The sequence below is a fragment of the Carassius auratus genome, chromosome 5, assembly GCF_003368295.1.
Source record: "Carassius auratus strain Wakin chromosome 5, ASM336829v1, whole genome shotgun sequence".
NCBI classification, from domain to species: domain Eukaryota; kingdom Metazoa; phylum Chordata; class Actinopteri; order Cypriniformes; family Cyprinidae; genus Carassius; species Carassius auratus.
Window position 1 is genome coordinate 19152353 of NC_039247.1, and position 18618 is coordinate 19170970.

The 18618-nt window shown below is 38.0% G+C and overlaps 1 protein-coding gene across 1 annotated transcript in view; it reads left to right on the forward strand.

Moving 5' to 3' along the window:
* Nucleotides 1–11927: 11927 nt before the first annotated feature.
* The window catches only part of LOC113079701 (collagen alpha-1(XXVII) chain B-like), a 110578-nt gene continuing 103887 nt past the window's right edge, over nucleotides 11928–18618 (forward strand). Inside the window, exons 1-2 of the mRNA XM_026251931.1 lie at nucleotides 11928–12394; nucleotides 14508–14578. Of these exons, the coding sequence (XP_026107716.1) occupies nucleotides 12342–12394; nucleotides 14508–14578 (124 nt within the window). The 5' untranslated portion in view covers nucleotides 11928–12341. The remainder of the gene's footprint in view (nucleotides 12395–14507; nucleotides 14579–18618) is intronic.

Here is an 18618-nt window from a genome sequence, read left to right on the forward strand (position 1 = left end):
AACTGCTCTAATAAAGTAACTCTTCAAAGTTGACATAAATCATTACGAATAATGAAGGTTATTTTTTCTTCTTCTTTAGATTGTTTGGAAACCAACTTGGTGATCTTGGAGTGCAGACCTTGCTTAGTGGATTGGCTGAACTTCAAGATAAAACAGCAGCGCTGCATGGAAACTCTGAACAGATCCGCTTCTCTCCAGTTAACATTGTGATCAAAGAGTTAGACTTAGGTGGAAACGGCACTGGCAGTGATGGCCTGAGAGTGCTGGCCACTTTTATGAGGTATCATTCCTACCTTCAGTATCTGGGCCTGGCACAAACACCCTGCTCAGACATGGAGGCTTGGGTAGTCTTGTTTGAAAGCTTGAAAGTGAACACTGCACTGACACACATCATTTTAGATGAAAGCGACCTTGGGGACAATGGTATCAAGCTGTTTGCTGAGGCGCTGAGATCAAATAAGACCTTGAGGAAGGTAGACTTAGATAATAATGGTTTCGGCGAGGCTGGAGGACATTATCTCTTGGAGGCTCTATGCTCTGGGGGAAAATGTTCCCTTGAGCACCTTAGCCTGGGGGGTAACTACATCAGCACCGCACTGATGGCCAACATACAGAAGGAGCTCAAATCTAACAGACCAGTTGCTCTGTAAACTGAGATGTATCATCAATTAACTTGTGCTTTCCAACTGCAGGCGGGATGTACAGTAAATAAGCCTGGCATCTTAGAGCAGGACAGTGGGAAGAAACTTTGTGGCATGTGGGTGGTTTCCAATTTTTCGTAATGAATTACTTTATTCAGTGATCCATCTACTTGGGAGTTTAAACAGCGGAGGCAAAGAAATATTTGCTTGGGCTTTTGACCCGGTCTTTATGCCACAAGCCAACAGATTCTCCCACTCATTTCTTTGAAGTCTGTGAATTGTCCGTGCATCTAGAAGGTAAGATGTTCAGTTTGGTTCAGGGATATTTGAGAAACACCATTTATTGGATGATATGTAAAATGAGCTGTACACGGAGACCAGAAATAAACAGTTCTTGATCAGAATTTGCCTTAATAATTGAGCTCTCATTGAAATTTGTTGCAGTGGACTGTAAGCCTGCTATATTCATTCATTTTATTTATATAGATCATAAAAAGGCTGTCTTTCCTGTTGCCTCTGGTTTAAAAGATAGGAACAGACCTGAAATATCAGATGTTATTTTCACACATTCAGTGCATTCATCCCACCAAAGAATGTTTAAAGGTAAACTGTCTGAATTCAGTGTCTGACCTCAATATCAAATACTTAAAAAAAATATATATATATATATTTTACAGACCCATTGATCATGAATTTTGTTTTCATACATGATACATATATATATATATATATACGTTCATCTTACGTTCATCACCTTACCCACATCCATATAAGCAGACTGTAAAAAATAAAATAAAATAACACAAAAAAACATTATATTCAAATATTCAAAATACAAATATTCACAGTGTGAATACTGAGAGTTTGGCAGAACAATGTTGAACCTGCACACATTATCACTATTTTGTGTTATTTCACCCTTAACTGAAAAAAAATGGTAGGAATAAAAATGTTCCATGAATATATAATTCTCAAGCATTCTGGGGTCTTTTGTTGAAACCTTGAGTAAAATGCCTTGATTCATAACTAAATGAGTCTGTCAGGGTTTTGGGTAGAGGGATGAGGCGAGGACTCAAAGATGCAGAGAGAAGGGCTCTTTAATAGCAATAAAAATAAAAACAAACAAACAAAAACTACCCCGTGGGGGAAAACAGACTAACTTGACTGGGCAAGGCACGGCAGGGCAGGGCACGGCAGGGCAGGGCACGGCAGGGCAGGGCAAGGCAAGGCAAGGCAAGGCAAGGCAAGGCAAGGCAAGGCAAGGCAAGGCAAGGCAAGGCAAGGCAAGGCAAGGCAAGGCAAGGCAAGGCAAGGCAAGGCAAGGCAAGGCATACACAGACAAAGATTCGACGACGAACTCGCAACCAGACTGCAAACACAAGGGCAATAAATAGGGAGCTAATGAGGAGGTTAACGAGGGAACACGTGTGGGGAAAATTATATCAATAATCAGGTAACAAGATGGGAGGGGTCAAGACAATTGACGAGAGCACATGGGAACGAAGACAAAAGCCATGTGCTCACACAAAACAAAAAACACAAGCACATGGCCAGCAAACCAATCGCAAGCCATGTGCTCGAATCGGACACAAACACGCAGCTAATGAGCAAGCTCATAACCCGCGTGTTCACACAAGACAGCACGCAGCCAGTAAAAACTAAGCTGCGTGCGACAGCACAAGACAAAATATAACAAGCACACAGCCGATCACTCGAGCTGTGTGCAACAATGCCACAATAAAACAGAACATGGAGCGCGAGTGCTCGGTCCCCGACACGAAACCGAAACTCAGCAAGACATGAGTGCCGGGATCCGAACACCACGCTCCAACATGAAACAGGACACGCAGACATGAGCGCACAGCTCGAGCGGTCTCGAAGCCGCGCACTCACATGAAAACAATGACAGGAGGAGAGTATCAGGGCTCTGTCACAAAACATGAAAACCACTAGACTGAAGTGACAGAACCCTGACAGAGTCTCAGACATTCACGTTACAGTGGCATAACATTCTTCCATCAGCAAGAACATTTGTGAAAACCTTGATCAAAGCTTTTCACAGAAGTAATTTCTGCTGGAGGTTGTAACTGTGCCAGCAAGAAACACCAGCATACCCTTTGTGTTTTCTTTGGAAGTTCCTTTTTGGCTTTATCTGCTGATAAGTATCATGTCACATCTACAAAGCTTCAGTTAAGAGATGGAGAAGCTCTAATGACATTTTTCCCATATTGGCATAATAGAAAAATTACATCCATTTATATCTGAACATTTTCATAGTAATTCTCACGGTTAGTGACATTGCCAGCCTAGTCTCAGCTATGGAGTGCAGCCCTTCTGACATCAGTCTGAAGTTCTGGCTAGTAGAAATTAAGGTCATTAAGGTGTGAATATTCAACCGTATCATGTGACTGCTAAGGATTTGCAAAATAACTTAAATATATCATTAGCGATGTGGGCAAAATCCATTGTACCACTGAAATATAAATAATCCAATAAATAATGTCAATTCGAAATGTTTCATTAATCTCAACAAGCACATAAACTGTTTAATTTTTTTTTTTTTTTTTTTAAAGCAATGAAATAAGATCCCAACTTATGAGGCATACCTGGTTTCAAAGCTCTGATCCCAATGCCTTAAAAAAAATTATATGTTTTGAAGAGAAATCCTTTTCAACTTCTGTGCCAGGAGACAGTACACTCTGTTCATCTATGGCTTTCATGAGTATGCAAAGGTTTTCACAAATGTGCATTTATTTAATAAGAAATATCTATACAAAAACCAAAAATGTGAAGAAAAGAACTGAGATTACATTTTTCCTATACTAAATAATTTGGGTGGAAGCTGTAACCATGTGGTTTAGAAAGACTTTCGGTATTTTAAAACATAAACAACTGTTTGTATGCATCGGTCCTCTCCATGGTAATGATGTGTAAGAACATGGAAAAGGATCCACCCATTTTCAATGGACAGTTGTAAAAAAAGCAAGGTGATTGAGCTAGTATAAATTCATTTCTTTGATGGTAACAGACAACAGAGTCTTGGTGTGGAGGGTGCGTAGTTTCAGCTGGCATGTGTTTAATTGAGACAGCAGACAGCAGAGTTTCTGTTTGCTTTCTCAGTTTACTCGATGCCTTAGACTTGTGAATTGTGAATCTCATGCTGCTAGACATTCAGTTCTAAAAGGCCATGCACATATTCCTTGCATGTTAAACGCAATGCATAGTGTGAGCTTTAGAGATCCATCAGCCTGAAACAAGATTCATCATTGCCTTATTATTATAATTAGAGAAAAAAAAGAAAAAAAAAACTTTTTCATGTTTAAAAAAATACACAAACACAGCATAAACGCTTCAATGTGCTCAGAAACACACTTAGCACCGGTATACTGTTAGCTGAACATGTAAATATGTGCTACACTTTCCTCTCAATAAAAAAAAAAAAAAACACACAACAAGAATTACAAACTCCAAAGGAACTTTATTTTGCCCTGTTTTGTTTGAAATGATATCACACCAGTTTGTTCTTTGATTTTGCTTGAAGTATATTGGGGCCAAATGGTTCACATGACTAGTGTACGTACTATTTTTATACTCTCTTGAGTAATGAATTATTTTCAATCAGTATTTACTTTGCATCTGCAAAAAAGTATGTTCTATATAGTATGAATGTGTGTTGTATGTAATCTGGAGATCTCATTATCACATGAGCAATCAGTATCAGTTGCCTAATTTCACTGCCATTTACAAATGCTCTCCCATGGCCACATGGGAAAGAGAAGTAGTAGAAGTAGTATGAGTGAATTCAAACACATGGCTTTTTTCACATACGTTGTTTAAATAAAATACATAATAAAACTAAAAACTGGAATAAATTAATATTAAAGAATAAACCCATATTAAAGAGTCCAAGCATATGCTCCTACAGAAATGCATGCAAACTTAATTTCTGAGGGTCATAAAAAATGTATGTGACAGCATTTGGTCCCATAAATACAACACATTTATGTAATATTTTAACCCCAAACATCTGTCAAAATTCTCTGGGGATTATATGAAGCAGCATATATTTACTCAAAATCTAAATGCTCTTTTCACTCTTGGTATGATTTTAAAATGAACAGGCCAGAATACTGGCTGAATCAAGTGCAGGATTCACAAAGGTTCTGTGAATATTTTCAAGGCATGTGGTTAACTGCATATCACTGCAGCCAAATCCAAACAAGACACTTGTTGTTTAGGGCAGGTCTCTGCCAAGCTATAACTGATGTCCAAATAAGCCAGGAAGAGCTCTGTTACGAGATGAAACACTCAGAGGAATGCGTTGCTGAATCTGATCCACAGAGCTTGTTCAAGGGCAAGTGCAACTAGAGCAGCCATGTTCATATTTCTGTGGATACAGACTGCAACAAAACAAGCAAATCCTCTTAAGCCTAAGTGGGATAAATTATATCTTGTTTTTTTCCAGGAAACTTTTTAATGTCTTTTCTGTAAATTCATTAATCAGAAAGTTTTTATATTTAATATTCCTGTTATAGCACTAGATAGATACCTAATAAAAACATTAAGTAAATCAAGTTAAGTTCATGAGCTAAGTTAAGCTTAACAAAATGTTTAGATGGCATTTTCCTTTCATCTTTGTATAATGCATCAAGTGTTTAAAGTGGTAATCAAGGAAAAAAATACTGCTGTTCCTTAAGCGCCACCTGCTGACAGAGAGCGAATTAGCATTTTCATTCAGCCCATCTTCTGTTTGTTATGTTTTATTTAGCCTAGTTTCACAAAGCTAAAGTCAGACTATTCTGTTTTTGCTTCAGGCTATGATATTTTACAATCTAATTTAGATCAAAATATACACCAAAAAACCAACTTAACATATTCTAAATATTCATAAAAGTTGAGATCAGTACATCCCTACATTTATGAATGTCTGAAATGAAGAAATGAAATGTAAATGTTAGTATTGTAGCTGCACGATAAAGTTCAATTAAATTGAATTCAATTCTAATTTTTTTGTATAACGCTTTTCTCAATACACATTGTTTCAAAGCAGCTTTACAGAAAATATATGTTTCTACTTTACAAAACCGAAGTGAATGTGTCCAAGTGATCGTTCGTTTCACAAATGAACTGTTCAAGGTAATAGAATCATACAGTTAGCTAACATGAATTAATTTTAGGCAGAAGCTCATTAAAGCAATTATTACAAGTGTGATCATAATGATTACAATATATCAAAATTTCGGCAGTTGTGGATTTCGATTCAAGTTGACGTCATCTGGGGATAGACGTCATCTCGCAGGGGTTAGAATCATCTCTTCAAAGGTGCTGGGTCATCTGAAGTCACATTAATATGAGGCTGGATCCACACTGGATATTTATAAAAACCTAGCTGAGTTCATGTCAGCTTATTTATTGTGCATCTTATTTCATGTGTAATTTGTTTTATCTCATAAAGCTATGCAGTTTCTGCATCAATGATGATCGATGGTGGAATTGGCTGCGATGCAAGGGGCACCAGCTAAAATTTTGCCTAGGGCACCAAATTGGCCAGCCCTGCACTGGCACGAGTTCAAGTGGCTGTTTACTCAAAATCTGAAATATGAAGTCCTATAATAGATGTCTTGAACTGTGTGATTGAAATTAAATTTCCTGGCAATTAATTACAATTAGCTTCAGATCAATGTACTGGATTTGAGTAACGCCTGGTTGAGTATGTGAATGATTAGATTGAAATGAAGAAATGTTCAAATGGCTGAGAAGCTCTAATCAATGATAATGTGCTTTTTTCTGCATCATTATCAGCTATTGCATTTGAAATTCAAATATGATAATTCCATGTGAAACTTTTTAAATCTTTCTCATCCAATGTTTACTGGAGTGATGTGAGTCAGTAAAAGGATTAGCTGAATTTGTTTACAGTTCAGTATTGACCTGCTAGAAAATGTTACATTTATTCTGAATACAGTTATTGGGCTGCCAGAAAACTGACATCTGAGTCACAGACATTAAGGTCAGGTTGAAATATGAAGTGGTTTATTTTCTGAAACCGCTGAAATTCTTACAGACTTTGTTTGGAATCATCGAAGGAAATACTAAAACTCGTTCTTCATGCAACAATGTCTCATTGGTCTTCACTGCTTTTAAAAATTTCCCCAAAAGTATCCTTTCCATTTCATTCAATTACTGATGCATGATTTTTCTGTGAAGTGTTATGACTCATTTTTGACAGACCACACTGTAAAGAATCAATTTATAGTAATTAGAGGAACATTTATGCATGCATTAGACTGAAGACTATTGTAGAATAGGATAGGAAATTATAATTTAAATGACTGAATGTTTTCTGTGAACATAAATATCACCAAAGTACAAAAATCATCTATTCTTTGCACAACTTAACTCTTGAATACATCCCCAAGTTTCAAGTACAAGTTTCCCCAAGACAGAAATCATCAACATCTTCATTATTGTCTAGTTTGTTTGGTTGCATTATAACTAAGAACCATAAAAAATAAAAAGAAAATGAAAAAAATTCAAGTACCTAAGTTTTATTCTGCTGTTTAAATCTTCACATAGTTGTAGAGGCGGTTCATAACTGAATAAGATAAATAACTGAAGTCATGTTTTTATGTCTTGTGGATTTGTAATGGTTAAATCAGATAAAACAGGTTTCCTTAACAATTCCGTGATCGAAATTTGAGCACCATTTATGTTTCCATTAGTAATGGTCCACATTTCAGAGAAAAGAAACTCAAAAGGAGGAAATGACCTCACAATAACCCCCTTTTTTTGACTTTAGCCCAACAATACACCTTCTCACATGTAGGATCTACCTTACAGCCCCAAATGCCTGAAATGCCTCTCTGACAAACAACCCCTTCATAGACCCTTCTGATCCAGCTGACATAAAAAGCTTCCAGTGTCCATTAATCAGGTCAAGGGTTTCCATGGGATAAAAGTTCAAAATTTCACATAATGCTATAAATACACTTTGTACTGAAGATCAAACTGCCTCTTATTGTAATTAGGAACTTCAATTCTTTCAACTTGCAGTCTAACAATCCTGGAGTTATGGAAGTAGGTCAGTATTCACAGCTGGTACATTCACAGCTCAGACAATAACACCATTGCTGGGCTAGGATTCTACCCTTCATAGATCTACCTCAGTTGGAAAGTAGACATTTTTCCAAATTTCCTGTTTACATTTGTGGAAAGAACAAATACACCAACAGGAGTGGACTTGTTGAGTACAGCTGTACCACAGACAGATGCTTTAGCTCTATGGTGGCACTGTGCATGGTGTTTACCAAAGTTCAAGTCTTTTTAAAAGCTGCAGTTAAAGTCCTATTCTCAAAAAACAGTGGTGTTCAGTAAGTCCTGTGCTGCTTCTCTTCCTCCGCAAAATTGGATTTACGTAATGCTTATCATTTGGTCCGCATCAGGAAGGGGGATGAAGGGAAAACCGCCTTTAATACCCCCAGAAGGCACTTTGAATACTTGGTGATGCCGTTCGGGCTCTCCAACTTGCCAGGGATTTTCCAAACACTCATTAATGACGTGTTGAGAGATATGGTAGATCAGTTTATATATGTTTACCTGGGTAAAATACTGATTTTTTCTTCATCTCTGCAGGAACACGTTCAGCACGTCAGACGAGTGCTCCAGAGGTTACTTGAGAATGGGCTTTTTGTCAAGGCAGAGAAATGCGTATTCCATGCAGTCTGTTCCCTTCCTAGGGTATATCGTCTCGTCCGATGGAATACGTATGGACCCTGACAAGGTTAAGGCTGTGATATATTGGCCATCTACAGACTCCCGTAAGACACTACAGCAATTTCTGGGGTTCGCCAATTTCTATCGGCATTTCATTCGCATTGCCAACTAGCTTTGACCTCTCCCAGTACTCCGTTCAGGTGGTCGGACGCAGCTGAGACTGCGTTCACTAAACTCAAAAGCCACTTCATTTCGGCTCCCATCCTTGTGGCCCCTGACCCCACATGGCAGTTCGTTGTGGAGGTCGACGTGTCAGAGGTGGGGGTAGGAGCAGTGTTGTCCCATCGTGCTGTCTCGGACGATAAGGTACATCCTTGCGTGTTTTTTTCCCAACGATTATCTCCTGCTGAACACAATTATGACATTGGTAACAGAGAGTTGTTGACCGATCATAAGAATTTAGAGTAAATTAGAACAGCCAAAAGACTCAACTCCAGGCAGGCTCGGTGGGCAGTTTTTATCAGTTGCTTTGATTTTACTTTATCGTACCGCCCGGGTTACAAAAATGTCAAACCCGATTCTTTATCATGTCTTTTTGATCCCTCCGCCTGCCCGGTGACTTCCGAGTGTATTTTACCTGAGAAAATAGTGGTCTCAGCACTCGTATGGGAGGTCGAGTCGAAGGTCAAGACGGCATTACAAGGGGTAACGCCTCCGCCCGGTTGTCAACCGAACCATTTATTTGTGCCGGAGGAGTTAATGTCCGAAGTCGTCCAGTGGGGTCACTGCTCTAACGTGGCTTGTCACCCCGGGATGAGTTGAACTAATGGGTTAGTTAGACAATGATTCTGGTGGCCACGTATGGTTCATGACGTCCGCGATTTTGTTTTGGCTGGCTCAGTTTGCACCAGTGGTAAGTCATCTAACCAACCTCCTGATGGGCTCCTCCAACCGCTGTCTGTCCCTTCGAGACCCTGGTCCCACACCGCACTAGATTTTGTTACCGCCCTCCCGCCCTCTAATGGCATGATGGTCGTTTTGACCGTAGTGGACCGGTTCTCGAAGGCGGCACATTTCATTCCCTTGCCCAAATTACCGACAGACAAGGAGAAAGTGGTCACTGTCCTAGATCACTTTCGGCTTCATGGCCTCCCGGTAGACGTGGTTTCTGACAGGGGATCTCAATTTATATCCAAATTTTGGAAAGAGTTTTGTAAATTGCTAGGAGCGTCAGTTAGCTTGTCTTCGGGTTATCATCCCCAAAGTAACGGACAGTCTGTCTACAAAACCCTCAAAGCACAGGTTAAACTTTTGAATCCATTATGAAAATAAGACATAAAATCAACTGGCTTCCATTATTATTATATTGCCAAGAATACAAAATTAAATTAACATGGCACCTGTAGTTGCAGAGATCTTTATGCTGCCTTTTGTATGAGAGGTATAAAAGGCTAAAATATGCATCAGTTTCACATTCACAGGTAAGCCAGTGCAGCCAATATCTGCATTACTGATATAGTTACCTCATTTTATAATACAGCAGATGATTAAAATATTTAACAGGCAGGTTGGAGTTTGTAATTGGATTGGGAGATTAACACAGTCAGGTTTGACTGCAGCCTGTCATTTTTAATTAAAATAGCTCAAATATTGAACCCTTTCATCAGTGACAAGTCATCACTACAAAGCTTCAACACAATACCTTAATCAAACAACTTTCCATAACTGCTGAGAAAAGTAGTTCAGAAATGTACAAGGCCTTTTTCTAAGGTTCTTTGACTCATCTGAATCTATGTGAGCCATAACCACTAAATGGAGAAGAGAATTCCCAGAAGACTCCAACCCGCCAAATTTAACCAAGTCCTTCAAATGATCTTTGAAAAAGAACTGTACTGCAAGTTCCTCAGGCATCAGCTAAGGTTAATGCTCACATACAACTTTAAGAATCAACTACTTACCAAGAAGAACAACAAAGCTCTTTGCATGCTTGCTAAAAACCATTTGGATTATGGCCAAGACTTTGGGGATGATATTCTAAGACAGATGAGTCAAAATGAAATGTTTTTGGAGGTTGTATGTAGGTCTTGTCATTTGTTGAGTGAAGAAGATACAGTATTCCACTGTAAGAACATCCTCTACAGTAGTATAATGTGATGGTTGCAATGTGATGAAGTGCTCTTGTTAGTAAGTAAGTAGTTTATTTATATTTTATTTATATAAATCGGCTTCCATACTTTAAAGAATGTGTATGAAATAAGCTAAAAAGCAGCAGCTCACCCCAATTCTGGCATCATTTACTGGCCACATGTCATGAAATCCTCATGTCAAAAAAAAAAAAAAAAAAGATATTTTGAGGAAAGTCTCTGTGTTAAGGAATTGGGGAAGAAAGGAAGGATGTAGGAAAGAAATGTTTTAAAACATTTTAACACTTAAAAATAAAAAAATATATATATAATTACAATATTAGGCTAACAATCATGTGTATTAAAATCATGTATTTTTTATGTTTAATTGAAATGTCACCAAGCTGCGTGCTCACAGATTTAAATTTCAAAGTTCATTTCAATATTGATGTGAAAGTAAATGCTAACAAATAAATGGGTGAGAATGTTTACTTGAATAATCCGTTTCCACAAACACATTTGGACCAATTTGTGTTTTGAACTAGCACATTGAAGCAATCATTGTTGCAGATGAGGTAATCATGTTCTAAGGTGGCAGGTTTGAATTAGCTGCACAAACCAGCATACAAAACCACTGCTAGGAAAAAGAGACATTGTATTGGACTTCTGACGAAAGGTCTTGCTGTTACTGAGATGTAGCCTTTTGTGACAACTAGCCCCAGTCAATGCTTTTCTCCTTGTGCACCATGTTTATGCTGTATCACAGCTAAATGTGTGCTATGATGGATCCACGTAGAATACTGTCAACTGTGTTTCAAGAAGCCCGGCCATTGAAGCCTGGAATTTTTGGTATATTATTTTTATTATTATTATTATCATCATTATCATTATCATTATCATTATCATTATTATTTATTTATTTATTTATTTATTTATTTATTTATTTGAGGGAGAAGAGGGAATTTCATAGCACAGTATGCAACTACATTCAAAGCAAGATCTGAGCAAGACAATGACATTAAAGATGAAGGAAGTTGTCATCACAGTGGAAAACCCCACACAATTAAATACACATTTTGTTAAAGAATGAATGAAGGAATGAATATTTTCATTGATTAATTCTGTATTCCACATGGTAAAGTAACTGAGTTGCTATACGCACAATACCAAAATATAAAAATAGACATAAAAATAAAAAAAATAGAGAAGGGCCTATTTCTTCTTGTTGAAAGCTAAATTACCCTTACAAGAACGAAAGGCAAGTTGGAGAATGATGCACATTTGTGATAAATTATCAGCTTTGTATTTAAATTGTTTTGTTTGACGTTCTTTTATCATCGATGTTTATTTTTCTTTTCTTTTCTTTTTTCTTTTTCTTTCCGCTTCATTATTTTTTTTGACGAAAACGAAAATAAACGGGTACCTTTTGGTAAGACACACCTTCCATTGAATCCCTTGTAGTTTCCAGAGCGAATTTGAAGTGTTTCTTTCTCAGAAGACAGTTGAGGGCGACAGAGAGAAACGTGCTTCCAAATCTTCAGCATGCCTACTAAGTTCTTGATTTAGTCGGCGACTTGACTAAGTGCTTGTACTTCACCTCAGCAAACCATGTCTATGCCGCTTGGGACTTAACTTTCCAGCTTTCAGCATCACCTGATTTGTTACTGTCAGATGAAGAAGGCTGCATCCACTCTTTGGAAAGTACTACATTTGGCTCTGGGGAGAGACCACGGCATGCAGTATTGTGCATTTGTGTTGCATTAAGACCTTATTAAAGGACATTGTGCTATGGAAGTAATTCAGCAACTCTGTCATGTCTTGACTGCAGCAGCAAACACCCCCGAGGAAGAATGAAGTAAGCGCGATGGAGCCGGACAATGCTCCGAGCTCCAGACTCAAAGCAGCTGGAGTCGGGGGGTGAGTAACAGCGCTCTCACGTCATGATAATGGATATTTAGATAGATTTGACACAAACGTTAAATTGGTCATAAATTAGCCTGTTGGCTGTCAGCTCCGTTACATAAGGAAGAATGAGTTCACGAAGGGAGGTCCGTTATGATGTCCATTCTGGAGTTTGGGGAAACTTGATGAATGAATGGGACACAGAAATAGTTTTCCTCCAGAAGTAAAGAATTTGCTGGAGGAAAGTTAACTTATTTGTATCTTTTTATTATATGACTTATATATGGGTGTGAATATAATTATAATGAATTATAATGAATGCATTAAATGCTTTTTTATTTTTTGTAACCAATGATGTTTTAGAATAGTAGGCTAATTTATTTTAATCTCTGGAATGAATGACCAGCCCTGCTCAGCTGTTTATTTTGCTCAGCATTTTTTTTATCATAAAAATATTTTAAAAATCTTAAAAACCAGATCAAATGACTTAAGAGTGAAAATTGTTTAACATATAAACTCTTGTTTTCAGGGATTATTTGTGGAATTATTTTTTATTAATATTTCATTGTTTAGGTTCTAATAATATTTATAGGCAAACTAATTTATCTTTTTTTTTTTTCAAAAGCCATGTTTGGTCTTTTTCTATCTTTTGACACATGTGTAATTGCCAAAGAGAGATCAGCTGTTGCAAATCTTGACTGTTCTCCATTATAGGAATTTGTTTGAGGGGACTGTGAAATCTTGTGTTTAGATTTCTGCCCCCCCCCCCCCCCCCTCTCTCTCTCTCTCTTGCACTCTCTGAACTGTATTATGTGTTAAAGTGGATATGGGAGGGGGCAAAATGGCAAGCGTACAGTTCTTGTGGCTATGACTGAAAATGCTGACTAAAGTAAAACTGCATACAGTACAATATTTGATCACAAATGGCATCCCCACATCCACACTGTCAGCACATGGGGGCAGAAAAAGTGCTGCTTTTGGACACTGACTAGACTGGTAATGGGTGTGGTGATGCTTTAGTGTAGAATGGGACAATGTGATCCCAATACTTTTTTTTTTTTTTTTTTTTCAGTAACTGAGAGAAAGAAAAAGACCATTGGCAAAGGCATTTCTTGTTCTTTGGTTTGACCTTTCAGGGGTTTTAAATGACTATCAGAGGCATTGTTGTTTTCTCACTGTTGTAATATCGGAGTTTTTAACATAAAGTGCTTGTCTTTTTGATTGGCTACCCTTTCTTTACAGTTTTCTTATCAGTATTCGTGAGGGAAATTAAAGAAATCTTTGAACTTAACTAAACTCTTTGGTTATAAACTACCATTCAAATGTTTTGGGTCAATAAGATTTATTTTAAGAAATGAATAATATATTCAGGATGGACATATTGAATTAATCAAAAGTGACAGTAAAAACATTTATGTTGGTACAAAATCAATTTAAAATAAATTGTGTTCTTTTAATCTTTCTATTTATTATACAATCGCAAAAATGTATCATGGTTTTCAGAAAAAATATTTAAATAATAAAAGCTGCACAAATGTTTTCAACATTGATAATAATAATAAATGTTTGTTGAGCATCAAATCTGTATATTACAATGATTTCTGAAGAATCATGTGACCCTGAAGACTGAAGTTTCAGCTTTCCCATCACAGAAATAAATTATACAATATTAAATGTATTACAATAGGAAACAGTTGTTTTAAATTGTAATAATATTTCACAATGTACTTGTTTTTACTGTATTTTTTTTATGCAGACTTGAGCATAAGTTATGTTTTCAAAAACATAATGTAACAACCCCAAACCTTTCAAAAGTATTGTGTAAACCTGTTTTTATGTCAGATGCATTATCTGGGTAGTTCTTAAGTGGTTTAAAACTCTGGGTAAAGGCTAAAAATATTAACCTTAGAAAAATTTGAATCAAAATGACTGGAAATAAATCACTTTAGTTCCAACAGATGTTTTTTAGATGAGTCAATTTCATGCTATTAAGTTGAATCTTCTGTTTACATTATTGCTTGAGCCGTGAAGTTGTCAAGAAATATTGTAAAATCACATATAGATGTCAGCTAAATGTTTAACCTGTTCAATTTGTAATTGTAATTCTTTTCTCTTTTTTTTTAAACAGGAGAGCTGTCTTTCTCTCCGTTGTTCTTTACTGTACATGCTGTCTAATGTTTTTAGAAGCACAGTCTGCAGGTAAGTCTCAATTTTCATTAATACATTTCCTAAATCTGTACATTACATTTCTAACAGAATTTTAGTGCCTGATCAACATGCGAAATGTCTGTTCAGTTCTACCATGGTCTTGACATCCGTGCCATAACCCAGTATGTTACATGAGCACACGGGTTCATTGAAGTCCAAAGACCTTACTCTGCCTTGCAATAGTATTTGAGGATACTTGACAGGACTTGGATAAATAGACCTGTAATGTTACAACCCACTGGAGTTTTCCATAAGTCAAAGATAAAAAAGGCTACAGGCACTATATTTTTAGGAGCAGTGTGCTCCTTATTTGGAAGAGTTAACTATATTAAAATGATATATGGAAAAGCATTCAATCAGCAACGTATAAACTGCTCTGAGTCGGTTATTTCTCAAGTCAATCAGAAGCCATTGTTTACACAATTCTATATGTTTTGCATTTGATTCCAACCTCATTTGAATGGCATTGTGCCTGATTGGATGTCACTGAGTTCCCTTTCAAGGGAACGTCAAGCTGCGTCCTCTGGGGGTCGCTATGGGGAACACTTCGTCGTGACCCGGGTCCGCCAACCTTGAGACCTCAGAATTAGGGAGATATTCAACTTAATTTTCGAAACTTTGTCCATGTTTAGCATGGGAATCCAACTCTTTAAAGGGGGGGGGTGAAATGCTATTTCATGCATACTGAGTTTTTTACACTGTTAAAGAGTTGGATTCCCATGCTAAACATGGACAAAGTTTAAAAAATTAAGTTGTATGTTTGAAGGAGTATTTCTGTTCCAAAAATACTACTTCCGGTTTGTCACAAGTTTCGGAAAGTTTTTTTCGAGTATGGCTCTGTGTGACGTTAAATGGAGCGGAATTTCCTTATATGGGTCATGAGGGCACGTCTGCCGGAAGAGCGCGCGCTCTTTACTAGAGAAGAAGAAGAGCGCACGCTCCTGTATAGCACAGCACTGAGAGCACAACACACTTCACTGATCAGAGCGACGCGAAATGTCACAAAAGAAGTGTGTTTTTGGTTGCCAGGGCAAGACAACCCTGCACAGATTACCAAAAGAGAAACAGCATTAAGGGACCAGTGGATGGAGTTTATTTTTACAGAGCATCAACGGAGTTGTGCAAGTGTTTATGTTTGTTCCCTGCATTTCGAAGATGCTTGTTTTACAACAAGGTCCAGTTTGACCCATGGATTTGCACATCGCTTATTTCTTAAGGATAATGCAGTCCCAACGAAAAAGGGTCACGATCGTGTGTTGGAACCGCATGCGGTGAGTAAAACTGCTTCAAATATCTCTGTGTTATTAACTTAGCTATCCGCGTGTAAGCACATCAAGTAAACAACATGCGATTTTGTCATCAAACTGCACGAGTAAAACTGCTTCAAATATCTCTGTGTTGTTAACTTAGCTATCGGCGCGTAAGCACATCAAGTAAACAACATGCGATGTTGCCAACTGCCCTTTCCACATCTACAGCTTAAAAGAAAAAAAAAAGACGACAAAGAAAGTGGAACTTAGTCATTTTCCAAAACCGCTAAGCAAATATATACAGTTTCAGTACATACCACATAGAGACTGATTGCTGATGCTGCTCTTGTTCAATTTCAGCCTCTGGATCTGATTCTGGATCATAAATATACGCTGAATCTGACTGTTAGCCGTGGTTTGTTTTGGTTGGTTTTGTCCTCACAGTGTCACAGCTTCCAGACGTGCTCAACACAAAAGCCTACTCGCGCTCATGATTCTTTAGCTCCGCCCACACGTCACGCTTCCAGGCACTCGTGTTTTTCCGGGAAAAATCGGTACAGACTATCTTTCTCTTATGAATATAATAAAACTAAATACTTTTTGGAGTTATGAAGGATGCAGTACTACTCTATAGGTACTCAAGATTAACAGGATATTGAGTGAAAACGAGCATTTCACCCCCCCTTTAACAGTGTAAAAAACTCAGTATGCATGAAATAGCATTTCACCCCCCCTTTAAATAAAGTAGTATAGTATACCAGTCCACTCTGTTGTTATACCAAGGATGTTTTTGCTCATGTGAAGAGGATGATCTTTTCCGTCTAGTTTACATACAAAAATAAAATAAAAAAATAAATTATAATTTAACATTCAGATACATTGCGAATATGGAAACATTTGGATATGTGCAGAACGAGACGTGAGCAATAACCTACAAATACATCTAGCCAAACCCGCGCTCGCTTGTCCTCGTATCTAATGCACTGTAAATGCCGGATTTTATAAAACAAATAGGCTTAGCCGAACGCATAAATTTAAAATCGAACATTTTGCAGAACAGGATCAAACAAAAAAGTACTGGTCATAATACTTGCATAAAATGTTTGATGTGAAAAAAGCGCTTCATTGCCTGCGCAGCACAGCCACAAGCGCCACAGTTACGTTTGGGATAATTTTATTTTTACTACTATAGTGTCATTTGAAAATATTGAAATTTCGTTTTAAATTGCAACAACAAGCACCACGAAACCATTTAAAGAGGCACATTCAGCGGTCTCCTTGATGGGAAACAGTCAACAAATTATCAAATTATCTCAAACATATGGCACGCTCTCTTCATATAATAAAAAAAAAAAAAAAAAAACCCTTTAATTCGGGTGAGAAACCTTTTATTACAAGTGGCTTTTCCAAGTACACTTTCTAAAATCCACACTGTGGTAAGATCGCACACTAGTGCTCTGCGTTCTTTCTAAAATCCTATATGGTGAGGGCTTTGCGCGGTTGCTTTGTGCCCTTTCTTGAGTTGGTAAAAGCCCTGTTCATCTTGGGCTCCACTCCACCTATGTATCCTTGGATACATATACTTGGGATCTGTTGATACAGCTCCTTCAGCAAGCTTATGCAAGAGCAAGCGGTAGCCCCTGTGTGACTGGCAAAACTTAGAATAAAATGCTTGGTTCTTAGCCGTATCCCTTTAAAGGAATCTTTCTTGATTCCAAGCCTTCAGCTTTACCCTGGGCCGAAGCCCTAACAAATAAGTTGGGTATGCAGCTTAGGCCTTTGGCTTTAAGGGGTAATGTCACGGACAGCCGTCTAAACGTCCCAGGGGCAACTCCCATGGAAATGGTTGGTACTTAGTGTTCGCCATGATTCTGGCCTGCACTCCCCTCAGCATGGCATCTTGGGTATACTGTTCCCCATAAGGACCCCTAGAGGATGTAGTTTGAAGTTCCCTTGAAAGGGAACATCTCAGGTTACGAATGTAACCATGGTTGCCTGAGGAGAGACACTGCGTCTTCTAGCTCCCTGCCATGCTTCGGACGCAAGCTTCAGATGAAGAAGTGAATGACGTGTTCTCCCGGTGCCTATTTATAGTTGTGCCAGTAGTGACGTCAGAGGCTGTCACCGGCCAACTCATTGGTGTTTTTTCAATGTATGCTTCAGACACGGGCCACGACGAGGTGTTCCCCATAACGACACCTAGAGGACGGAGTGTCTCATTCCCTACTCAAGAAACCATGGTTACATTCGTAACCTGAGTCGTTTACTGGCTATAGATGAATGAGTTTATAATATTGGATATATTCTGTGTTTGTTTTTGGTTTTTGAGGTTTTGTGCTTTGTACAGAATTGAGAAGCTATGCATGACATGAAGGACTAGCATGTTCACTTTTTTTGGCTTTTTGTTTCAATCAGGAAGCCTAAACCTGTTGGTTTCTTTTTCAAGGTGTGTCTAGAATTCCCACATCTGCTCTGTACAGATTTTATGTGGTGGGATGTTCATATTATCCGACACATCCAGTCTAAATCGTTGATGTACATGTAACATATGGTGCTAATGTGTCAGACATTGATGAAATGCAACTGCCATCATGTTTAAAACAAGGCATGAACATTTTTTCGAGTGTATGTTTTTACCCATATGTGAGACAGTCCATATAGCACATTCCCATTCTGCTGCCTGAGATTTCTCTGGGTATCTGCTGCATGACTTATGATCAAGTCATCTTTGTAAGCCTTAGCTGGAGAGTTTCTGGAATTCTTCTCTGGCCGTTGCTCTTA